Here is a 12,934-nt window from a genome sequence, read left to right as displayed (position 1 = left end):
CACTGTCAGCACAGTGAAGCAGGAAATTATTCTTCTGTGTCAGCTGCTATGTTAAAAGAATAAAGGTTTAGGGTAGGGTGCGGTTCTATTATCTCTATTCACAAATCTCATATGATATGGAAATAGATTTTAAAATCAAGAGAGTTTAAAGTATTACAAAAGATACTTTCCTGCTAATAATTCTCTGTTCCCTCTAAAAATTTGGAATATATTCTAAAGGTTATGCTGCTTTTTTTTTTTTTCCTGTTTCAGTGTCAGTAGCCCTCCAACTTACTCAACTTATTTACATAAAAGAACATTTAGAAATCATGTTCTTTAAAGCACTGGGCATAGTGGCATATTGAAGTTAACGTAAGTGCTAGCATCCATAGCTATGGTAATAGTAATAGCAGTATCTAATGTTATTGAAAACTTACATAACACCATGCTTTTGATATTTTAACTGAATATTAATTTACATAATGTATGAGAAAAAAATGGCACAAAAAAGTCTGAGCATGTATGTGTGTGTACATTCTGTATACCATTCTACATGTAAATATGTGTGTATTTTTTATGTCTGGTATGTATATATGTGTTTTAGTTAGCTTTTTCATTGCCGTGACCAAAATACCCTACAAGAATCACTTAGAGGTAGAACAGTTTATTTTGGCTTATTGTGTCAGAGGTTTCAGTTCATAGGCAGCAAATTCTATTGCGCTGGGCCCTAGATGAGACAGAACATCATTAGGAAGAGCAAGGCAAAAGGAAGCTGCTCAACTCCTGATGGGTCAGGAATCCGAGAGGAGGGTAAGAAGGGGTCACAGGGAAGATGAATCCTTCCAGGACATGCTTCCAGTGATGCATCTCTCCTAGTCACACTCCACCTACCTACCATGACCACCGAGTTCATTCAAACTAGAATGAACTGATTGGGTTACAGTTCATAATGCAATATTTTACCTCTGAGTATACTTGCATTAACAGGAGCTTTGAGAGGTTAGCTCTTATGCAAACCATAACAATATGTGTATTGTTACAAGTAGAGATGGAATTTACTAATAGTCTGTGCTCAAAGTTTGTCCTTATATCTACTATATTATACAAATACAATTTTATATAAAATCTGATATTTTCTGGTCTAGTTAACTGGTAAGAGTTATCAAATATTACAAGTAGATAAAGTATAAAATTTAGGCAATTTTCTCCATTCATCTAATTTTTCTATGTATTGACAAAAACCTACTTTTTCTAAAACAATTTGTTTTGTAGTTGTATATGGACAGAATGCCTTTATTTATTTTTATGTGGTGCTAAGTATTGAACCCAGTGCCTCACACATGCTAGGCAAGCACTCTGCCACTGAGCCACAGCCCCAGTTGCTGGAATTTTATCTCCAAAAGCCTCAGGAAGTTATGGGATTCCATTTTGCTTGATAATCTCTGTCTTTATGTGGCAGAAGCAGAAGGTAAATCCATATTTCTTTATTCAATAAAGGCTTTATTTTACTAAACTAACACAATGTTTTCAATATTTTATTTCCATAACTTTGTGGTAGATTAAACTGTAATATTCATTCTTTTTCATTTAAGAAAAGTAGTGTTTAAGGACATATATTATTAAATATGACAAATTATGTTTTAAGGAGTTTTGAGAAATTTGTGTTCATTTTATCCTTAAGTAGGGAGATGGCATTAAAGTCATGGTAAAATGCATATTTATTTTTAGTTTTCTAAGATTTGTGTATGTATGATGTGTCTTGAATATCACCAATAGATATTGGGATTTGGAAATGTCAATAGCAAATTTGTCTACCTCTTATAGAAATGACATGAAAAATTTTACATATTTTGTATTTTTAAAAATAATAGTTTGATGAAATTCACAGAGTTATAGTAACCAGTGGAGAATTTAATAAACGAGGAGGGTATTATTCTTAATTTCCACATTTGTTGGATCATTACCTGTCTCATTATGCTCTTTAATATAGCTACCAGTATATTTCATATTTTCCTGCTTTGATGGCCATTTCTCCATTCAGGAAAATGTATTATAATTATAAAAGCAATTGAGGAATAGAGAAGAACATTAAATATGATAATGATTGCATAGTGAGTAAATCTACACACTTTAGAGAAATAATCACTTTTTTATTTTAAAGGATAGAAAACTTTCCTTCCCTTGATGAAAATTCATCTCAAAATTAATTTAAAACTCTCTTTTCCCCTAAGCTTTCTATTGTATCAAAATGAGATGCATAATGTTTAGGCAAGGAAGGAAAAATTATCCTTGAATTATTTTTGCCAGAGATTTTTCTATTTAATTTTGCTCAAGTAATATTACCTAGTCTTATCCTAATATCATGAGACAGGCTAGGGAATTTTAGAATGATTAAAGTATGTATAGTGTGAATATTTAAAAAAAATATATAACCTCAGACTTTCGATATTGTTATATCCATGTTGTTATCTGGATTTCTGAAATGAAAATAGCATTTTGTTAAACTTAACCTTTCTTCAAATTTTCCTGTTTAGAGCTTATGTTTTTACTGAGTATTATCTCAGAGATTGCATTTATAAACATATAGCTTGATATGCACTGTAATTCTAGAAACTGGAATTGTTACTAGAATGAGACAAAAACATGTTTGGGTGATTGTATGTTTAGAATTTATTTTTTATTTTGAATATATGAAATACTTATTGTGCTCTTTTATTCATTTTTCAACTGCAAGTGATCTTAAAAATAGGCTTCAAATCAAAAATTTTATTCAAATAAAAAATACCTTTGTAATACAGTGTGACTGGAAAAATGAGGATAAAAATTTCTACTTTGATAAACTCATTTGCATACCATCCATTAAATATACTAATGTTCTTTGTTTTTCTACTTGCATTACATTCCACTTACCATATTTTAAAATTAGATATATCTTTTCTCTAATTTCCTTTCATGACTTTTGTTGGAAGACTAATAATGTCACCATTGGTACTTAGACTTTTTTGGTTTGTTCCTATTTCCATGTAATTACTCTTTACTTATTGATATTCTTAATAGACAACAACTTTCAAAATGAATAGACATTTTAATAGTAGTTTTAGACTTACAGAATAATATAGCAGAAAGTCCAAGGAGTTACCATATACTTCTTCTTGTCCTAGTTTCCCTTTCCCCCACTACACTGTTTTCTCTATTATAAACAACTTGCATTAGTGTGGTACAGGTGTTATAAGTGATGAGCTAACATTGTGATGTTATTAAGTGAAATCTGTAACTTACATTAAGAGCTACACTTTTATTGTACATTTATGAGCTTTTACAAATATATAATGACAAGTATCCCAATGACAGTATCCTACAGAAAAGTTCTACTGCTCTAAAATCTCATTTCCCTTTCAGTGCATCCCTGGTAAATACAAATTATTTACTAATTTGTATAGTCTTTTTCAGAACATTTTATACTTGGAATCATTCATATGTTGCTTTTTTAGATTGATGTGCTTCACTTAGATGGATTTAAGTTTCCTCTCTGTCTTTTGGAGACATTAGCTCATTTCTTTTATCTCGAAATAATATTCCATTGTATGGATGTGGGCCATACTTTGTTTAACCATCCACCAGTTGAGGGACTTCTTTATTTCCAATATTGGGCAATTATGAATAAAGCTGCTATAAACATTTATATGAAGGCTTTAATGTAGACATAAAATTTCAACTCATTTTTGTAAATACTAAGCAGTGTGAGTGCTGTATCCTGTGATAAGAGTATGTTTGTAAGAAACTGCCAGACTGTTTTCCAAAATTGCCTTACTATTTTGCATTTCCTACAGCAATGAATAAGCATTTCTCCTGTTGCTGTATATCCTAGTAATGTTTAGTATTTTTGGATTTTTGGATTATAAAATATGCTGAGGAGCATCTCATTGTTGTTTTGATTGTAGTTCCTTAATGAGCTATTGCTATGGATTGAATTATTTTCATCCAAAATTCAGATATCTATGTCTTAACACTCAGTACTTCAGTATGTGATCTTATTTGGAGATAGGATCTTTATAAAGGTAATAAAGTAAAAATGAGGTCATTATAGTGAGAGTTTAAGCCATTGTACTGGTACTTTATGAAAGCTGAAATTTGTCCATAAAGATACACATGCATGGGATTGGGGTTGTGGCTCAGTGGTAGAGCACTCGCCTAGCACATTGTGAGACCCTGGGTTCGATCCTCAACACCACATAAAAATAAACAAATAAAATAAAGGTGTTGTGTCCAACTACAACTAAAAAAAACAAGGTTCATATGCAGAGAGAATGCTATGAGGACATGAGGATGGCCATTTGCAGGACATGGGAGGAATAGAGGAACTCTAGATAGGGCAGAGGGATGGGAGGGGAAGGGAAGGGGGCAGGGTATTAGCAAGGATAGTGGAATGTGATGGACATCATTATCCAAAGTACATGCATGAAGACATGAATTGGTGTGAACATACTTTATATACAACCAGAGATATGAAAAACTGTGCTGTTTATGTGTAGTAAGAAGTATAATGCATTCTGCTGTCATTTATTTTTTAAAAAATGAATTGAAAAATTAAAAAAGAAAGCCATGGAACAGATCCTGTCCTCTCCTCACAGTTGTAAAAAGGAATCAATTCGGCCAATATTTCCACATCCAATTTCTTGCCTTTTGTCTCCAGAACTGATAGAAAACATCTCTGTTTGTAGTACAGTGTTATGCAGGTCTATGGAATTAATATACATATGATGTTAAGTATCTTTTCGTCTGCTTGTTTGCCTTCATTTTATCTTTTTGGTTATGTTTGTTCAGATCTTTTACTCATATTTTAATGTAGTTGTAGAATTTTCTGAGCTTTTTCATTATTTTTGGTACTAGTTTTTTTTTTTTAATCAGATACCTGTTTTGCAAATATTTTCTATTTGTGGCTTTTATTTTCTTGGTTGTGTTGTCCACAGGGTGATAGATGCCAGCTGATCAATTATTTCCTTACATATGAATATGCATTTGACATTGTAGCTAAAAGCATCATTGTTAATCCCCAAATCACCTTAATTTACTTTTGTTATCTTTCTTGGAATTGAGTAGTTTTGTCTTTGATGAATTTTGAGTTAATTTTTTATGCAAGTTTATGATCTCTATTAGGGTTTAATTTTTGCATGTGCTTGTCCAGTTGTTCCAGCACAATTTGTTGAAAAAATCAATGATTTTTCCATTGAATTGCCTTTGTTTCTTTGCAAAAGATCAATTGACTGTATTTACCTAGGTTTATTTCTGGGCTCTTTTTCTTTCCATTCCATTGATCAGTTTATCTGTTTTTTTTTCACTTGTATCATAATGATTTGTATTAACCACTTTATAGAAGTCTTAAAGTTGTTCTCTTCCTAAGGTATTATTTTGGCTCTTCAGGTTTTTTGTCTTTTCATATAAACTTTAGAATCATTTTGTTAGTATCTGCAAAATAACTTGTTGGGATTTTGATTTGGCTTCTATTTAATCTGTAGATAAAGGTGGGAAGAACTGACAATTTAACAACTATGTTTCTATCTAAGTATATTGGATAGGTCTTTATTTATGTGCATCTTCTTAATATTTCTTTCATCAGAGTTTATGGTTATCCTCATGTAGATCATGAACATATTTTTTTAGTGTAATACCAGATTACTTCGAATTTTTCTTATTGAAGCAACCACATTTTATACATTTACAAACAATGGTAAAATAAGTCTTGCAAATTGTCTCAGTGTTTATGCAATTACAAATTACCATTGCAGATTATTGATTTTTGATGTGATAACTCTTTTTCAATTAAATATTCTTGAGACAAGAAGAGTTATTTCATCACACATATTGATTCTTATCAAGTCATATAGATTGATGTTAGCTTATAGTGAATTAACATGTAACTTGGGATGAATTAAGTTTGTATGCTTTTCTTTACATTTTTCAATATACTTGTAATTGAAAATATTTCTTTCTACAGCCTATGAGAAAGTAGACTTAAAAAGGTATAATATAGAACTTTATTTTGTATTTTATACTCACATTACTTTCTCTTCATCATGTTGTACTTCTGAGAATGAATGACTGATAAAATATGTATTGAATATACATGTCATAACTTAGGATGATAAGTAATTGTAAAATGAATGGGAAGATTACATGAATAGACATAAACATCAATGGAATATGAGTTTCTATTTGAACATGTAACATTTAAATATATAAGGTCATGCATAATTTAGACAGGCAAAAAGCTGATTTCCTTTTAAGAAAAAAGAAATACCTGAATTTTTAGAGAATATACCTTTAAATATTAAGTGTTATATGCTTGAAAATGTATGAAAAGTGGAAGACACTGTTATTAAGCTATGAAACTAGAATATTCTCTTAAATTGTGTTTTCAGGGAGTCCAACATGAATAAAAAAAAAAAAAGTTTTTTATTCTTTCCTTTTTTAGAGCCTTTCTGATCTGCAAGCTTCTAGATAAGGCATCTTATTTAGGCTATTTTACTTTTTAGTTTATATAAAGCCTACTATTCTCTACAGATGCACAAAATATTTGTATATTTGTTTTTTTTCATTTTTAGTATTTGCAATAAGACAATATTATTTACAAATTTTAAGAATATTTTATATACAGAAGAAAAAAATCTAAGAAATCCCTTATAAATTTCATAGTCAAGTAGCTGCTGGTATTTACTAAGAATAAAAAAGTAATATAATAAATGTATTCAACATGATATTCATAGAATAAGTTTAAAAGATAAATAATTAAAATCACTAGTTTATTGGTGCTATTTCAGAATACAGTATAAATCAAGGTAGAAAATTAAGTATAAGGGCTATATTTGTTTTATTTTTCTCTAATATGACCTTTGTTTATGATTGGTCAAATCACTTGTTTTTTGTTTCTTTATCTCTCTCAAGATGTCATAGCTTTTGGGGAATTTTAGAAGGTCAGTTTAATCTATTTTGAATTTAAAATTATGGTAAATTTAAAATTCAATTTTTCACTGTTTACTTAATGCCATTTGAACTTTTCTAGGATATTGGCGTATAGAACTAGGTTAAAGTGTGGTCATTCACTCTGCTCACTCTAGTGAATAGAGTGATCTGCTCTTTTAGTCATATTTCTGTTTCTTCTGTATTTGATGTCCAGAGGTAGAAAGGGAAAAAAGATCTCTTAAGTGACACCTTTGTTGTCCCCTCCTTTTTTTTTTTTTTTTTTTTTTGTCTCTCTTGCCCTGCCTCATACAGACTTGCTTTCTGTGTGGATGAGAAACACATGCTAGCTCTCTAATCGGACATATATGTACAATATTTTGGGAAGGTGACAGTATTTTTAGAATATTCTGCCATCCAATTTTGTATTGTCCTTTTCTACTCTTTCTCAGTTTCTCCTTCTCCAGTATAACTATAGCCACTGACTACAAAGGTCCTTATTTACTGGAGATTCAAGTTCAGTTACTTGTGTAGTAAAACACTTTTTTTTTGTTGTTGTTCGTTTGTTTTTTGTTATTGCAGGTAATGGTTCCAGTTCTCTCTAGCCTGTTTTCTAACTCTAGATCTTTTCTTGCTCTCTTCACAGAGGTACAGGGAAGGGAAATAGATATGGAATTATAAGCAAGTCTAACACATACCCAGAAATCCAATTGATAGCAGTCTTCCCTTCTTTTTAGTCTTTTAAACCAACTCTCATTTGGCTTGCACACTTGTCATTATCACTATTCATGTAGATTTACTTCATGTAGGTCAGTGAAGCAAACTCTGATGATTGTAGATTGACTGCCTTAAGATGGAGCCAGAAAACAGTAGTTCTCAGGTAAAGAAGAACTAAAGAAGAGAAAGATGTGTAGGTTATAGAATGATAGTGGCTCGTACTTGTTTAAGGCTGTCTTCTAATTGTGAAAGGCTTGACTTATGTCTCATTGTTCTTAGACTTGGGTTCTAATTGCTAGTCCATGAGCAGTGGGAAAAGTCCCATCTGATATTCTGTTATGTGAATTGTATTAATCTTTCTAGTAGTTCCAGAATTACCTCTGATCTATTTCCACTCCTGCAAGTGATGTGATCTTTTTAAAAGATTAAACATGTTATTTTATTCTCTCAGTCAAAATACAGCAGTGGCTTTTTGTAATAATTTTAAAAAATCAAGATCCTTATTTTGACACAGAAATTCCTGCATGATTTGACTGCAAGTTTTGATTGCATGTGCCTATCTCAGGGCTTTGTTTTTACTTTGTTTCAGTTTGTCTACAGTAATCTTAACCCACTTATTACATTTCATTCTTCAAATAAATGCTGCTTCCTCTGTGTTCTTTGAGTATCCTGTTAAAATAACATATTTATCATTCTGTTCCCATGACTTACTTTGTTTTTGGTTTATATACTAATTTCCATAATGAATATTATATATTTAATAGTTTAGTATTCATTTCTTCTATTACATATAATTTTCAAGAAGGCAGGTCATGAACTCCTGTGTTTAGTGCTTTACCTAGTCCCTAAAATGGTACCTGACCCATAGGAGACTGTCAGTTTCTTTGCTATTGAATGAATGAATGAATGGATGGATGCTAATTTCTAGAGTCAAACCTTAGGAAATAACTTTGACTTACACAACTTTTACTATTACAGGGTTTTACATAGTATTATATATTTTTTCATAAGTTCTTTTATTATTCCCAAATGTATGTTCCCATAATCATTACCTCAGTGAATGTCTATATTTCTAATTCATCTTCGATGTTACTGTTAGAACTTTTAATAAAATAATTATCTAAATGCCATTCTTTGGAGGAAAGCATCCGGATATTCCTTGGCACATTTGGACCTGTGATTATTATTCTTTTCCTCACAGGTCCCTGCTGTCCCACTCCCATTCTTTTCATTGCAGTATTCTGAATACTAAATTGTGTTTCTCTCTTCCTTCAATGCCTTTATTTAAAACCTATTTCCTGTTTTCCTACTGCTATTTTTGGTGTGTGAATACATGAAATGTAACTCCTATCATAAAAAAAAACTCTAGAAAAGATTCTTTATATTTGAAATAGTTGGGAAACAATGTTATATTTGCATTGGGTGCTGTTATTTCAGAGAGTATCTTTATTTCTCACTGAGTATCCTTAAGATATGGTACGAGTTCACTTACCATTTTTATGAGTACTTAAAATAACCAGAGTCTTCATGATCACTATACACACTGTTTTGTAATACCATTTTTAGGCATTCTGAATGTGTTTAAAAAGGTGAGGCTGATCTCCTTGGTGTTAGCTCAAGGATTCTTTTTTAAGAATGTATATTTATGAATTATTGGATGTACATGTATGAATTACTCTTATTATCTTTTATCTACAGAAAACTAAAAGGATGAGGGAAAATGATGTATAAATGTGAAAGTATTAATTGTATTATCATTGGAAAAGATGTGGTCCCCTTCAAAAGTCCCCTTCCGATTCTCAAATTCAGAGCTGGGTGCAGTGGGGCACACCTGAAATCCCAGCTGCTAGGGAGGCCTAGGCAGGATTGCAAGGTCAAAGACAGCCTCAACAAAAGTGAGGCACTAAGCAACTCAGTGAGATCGTGTCTCTAAAGGAAATACAAAACAGGGCTTGGGATGTGGCTCAATGGTCGAGTGCCCCTGAGTTCAGTCCCCAGCACACCCCCCCCAAATTCTTCAAATTTAGAATTTTTGTTCGAGTGTCAATATGAATAAAAGACTAATAAAGGAAATAATTGTTTTATATAAGCAATTTTAGTTAAATGTTTTCCACATTTGACTCTCTAGTTAGTGCAGTAAAAAAAGAGACCAATGTGGCTTTTTTGAAATGCATACTATTAAAATATGTGGCAGAATTCCACAACTTGTATTTGACATTTTTGTATCTGAAATAATGTGGAACTTAGTTGGCTTGTGATATTTTTTTTTTTAGAAGACACAGCTAAACAAAAATAAAATCATGGAATTATATAGTAGTAAACAATTATTATTTGGGTGAGATAGCTCTTCTGAACAACTACTACTATCAATGATAAATAGATCTGGTATTGTACTGTGTGCCTTATAGGAGTTTTTTTCATTTAGTCGTTGAAACACCCCTGATCATTCTTTATTTCACATGAGAAGTAACAGCTGCTGTTGCACATTTAATTTTAAAAGATTACATCTGCTTTATTCAGTTGATTTTATTGAATATCATTTATGAGTAGTTTCTTTTTGGGAGGTGGTCACAGAGCCTTTTGAGAAACCTCATAAAAGCCCTAGAAAAATGTATGTGTGAACTCATGTACTACATCTTGATTTTAGTATGAAAGTTTTGCAGAATCCCTGTATTCCATAAACTCTTTATGTGTATCCTGGAGTGGAATCCCTCTTCTAAGTCTTTTTTAATAATAAGGATACCGGAAAACGTTTTTTTTTTTTTTCTTTCTTCCTTTATCACCTTTGTTATTTAAAGGAAATGATATCTATTCATAAAGAATTTAAGAAAGCTGAACAGAAAATGTTAGGTATCTTTAACTGTATTGAGTATATGCCAAAGTAAATTCTGTTATGTAGCAAGTGAGATTCAGAAAAGATTGACTGTGGGACACACACATTTAGCAGTCAGGTTTGTTGAATCTGTCACAAAGCACTCATAGTCTGTTTTAGAAAGAAAATGTGTGAATATTTTGAAATAAACAGTTACCTCCTCAGAGTAGTATGAACAGTAGTCTTGCCTAGAGATGAGAATTTAGAAGGATAGTCCTTTCAACCTAGTGATTCATGGTCCAATTTGATCTGATTCCATGAAAGATAAATCATGTAGAAAATGTGCTATGGTAGTTAAACTACTATGTGGTAATAATTTTCTATATCAGTGAACCAAAATTTTCTTATTCTTAATTAACTGTTTATATCGCCTAAGAATAAATACTGTCTAGATTTTAATTCAGTTTGACTTTGGAGAAGAAAAGTTGTCCTTTCATATGAAGTCACTTTTAAAACTCTTATTACATGAAAAATAATTTAGCTAGTTGTTGATGACCAGTTATTTCATAAAATTGGTTTTACAATATAAAATCAGAATTTCAGAATGCCTTTTCTTATATTTCTTTTTAGGTATTTTCATGTTGCTTGTGCTTCAATTTCAGTATCTCATCTATTTTGGACTGTTTTGCCCCCCTGAATTGTCATTTCAAACAAAAGCATTTAAAGTAGTTGGATAGAGTGAAAAACCTTACTGTATGTACTTGTTTAGTTTTAGGTAAATTACTGTAGAAATCATGTTATAAATCACTATAAAATTTTGAGGTTTTATTTTTTAAACATATATTTTAATGCTTGGTTTATAATTATGTTGTGAATTGAACAACTGTATTTCTCCCTTTCTTGAAGCCATTAATATTTAGTTTTTAAATGAATGATAACCATCTGTGTAGGCCTCTTGTGATTGAATGATGTATTCTCTTACTGTGGCACAATTTTCAGACAGCCACTTTTGTTCTGAAATATTTTCATTTTCTATAGTACTTTTCATCCCTGTATATATGTACAGGAATCACTTCACTCACCACCGAATTGCAGCCACTTCTGAGGTGGAACGCAGCAACTGTTTAACAGCGCACTTTCCCCTAGGTGCTGACATCTGCAGAAGAAATTGTACATGGTCCTGTACAGAAGGTATTTCTCCACTGTGCCATCTGCAGAGTGAAACTGACTAGGAGTACTACATAGACTGTAAGTTTCTTGTGTACCTGCCCTAGACTGGAAAACTCAATAAGAGAGAATAACAAATAACTGGGAAACATCCTTTCAAAATGTATAGAGGTCAGTTAAACTGTTTTCCCTGGCTCTAAATTTTATTTTAATGTCAACTAATTTTTGATTGGTGACAATTAGAATAACAGATGCACCTCTCCTTGGAAATTATTTTATTTTGAAAGCAAGTGAAGCTAAAATACTTTTATAAAGTCATCACTTTTGATGAAACTTAAAAGTAATTGTTTTTACATATTTTCAAATAATCACATTAATCTTAATATTTTAGAGCTGTTTTCTCAAAATAGCAAATCAACTTGTAATTCAACTGAAACATATTAATCAACTTTGTTTGCAGTGTTTTAAGTCTTAGGTTTAATGCTTTCTTTTGGTAAAAGTTTTGTAACAGCCAGTTTATGATGAATCTAGTTTTGATTCCTTTATTTAGAAAATCTGAATTTTTTTAACATACTGAAACAAAGCATAAGAGAAGAGAAACAGTGAATATATGAACTTGCACTTATGTAATTTAGTCTATGTCTCCCATTTATTTAATGAGTTTTTTTTTCCTTTTGTAAAAGCAATTTGATAAAAGTACTTTCTTTAGTAGTAGTCTGGCATATTTATGCCTTTTAGGATGATAAGATAACATTAGAAACTTCCATGTCTCCTGTTACAGAATGAAATTGATTCTATTTTATCACTTTAGGGTTTTTTTAGTCAGTGGTATTATTTGTTTTTATTTACTTATTTATTTTTTGATGTATTTATAGACATTTCTATGTGAAAGAAAAAATCAGGGTTTCTTGATTTTCACTGAATCGTTAATTGTGTGAAATTAATGTCATTTGGTTTAGGTAACTTTAAATTTTATATTGAAAGTTAAGACATTTGTGCACACATCTATGTCTATAGATTCTTTCTAGTGAAAGCAAGTAAAATTTTACTTCAAACTATAGTTTTGTCTACTTGTAAAATAAAGTGGGTGGAAGAAATTATTTTCTAAAGACCCTTTCTATGTGTGTTTTCTCTTTAACTTTGGGAGCATTCTTGTATTCAGAATTGTACCTGACATTATGTAACCAAGAATTTTTTAGTACAGTTGGCTTTGTTCTGGAGTATTATTTTTGTTAATTAATGGTGCATTAGCGTCAAAAGGGAGGTCAGATTTCCTATGTAGACTTTCAACTATCTCTGATT

The 12,934-nt window shown here is 31.1% G+C and overlaps 1 protein-coding gene across 1 annotated transcript in view; it reads left to right on the top strand.

Moving 5' to 3' along the window:
* The window catches only part of LOC143395175 (RNA-binding protein Nova-1-like), a 107,765-nt gene that overhangs the window by 34,208 nt on the left and 60,623 nt on the right, over positions 1–12,934 (top strand). Inside the window, exon 4 of the mRNA XM_076850129.1 lies at positions 11,612–11,713. Within this exon, the coding sequence (XP_076706244.1) occupies positions 11,612–11,697 (86 nt within the window). The 3' untranslated portion in view covers positions 11,698–11,713. The remainder of the gene's footprint in view (positions 1–11,611; positions 11,714–12,934) is intronic.

This window comes from Callospermophilus lateralis, chromosome 3, assembly GCF_048772815.1.
Source record: "Callospermophilus lateralis isolate mCalLat2 chromosome 3, mCalLat2.hap1, whole genome shotgun sequence".
In the NCBI taxonomy this organism is placed as follows: Eukaryota; Metazoa; Chordata; class Mammalia; order Rodentia; family Sciuridae; genus Callospermophilus; species Callospermophilus lateralis.
Note: the sequence above shows the minus strand (reverse complement) of the source record. Positions and strands in the feature narration are given on the sequence as shown.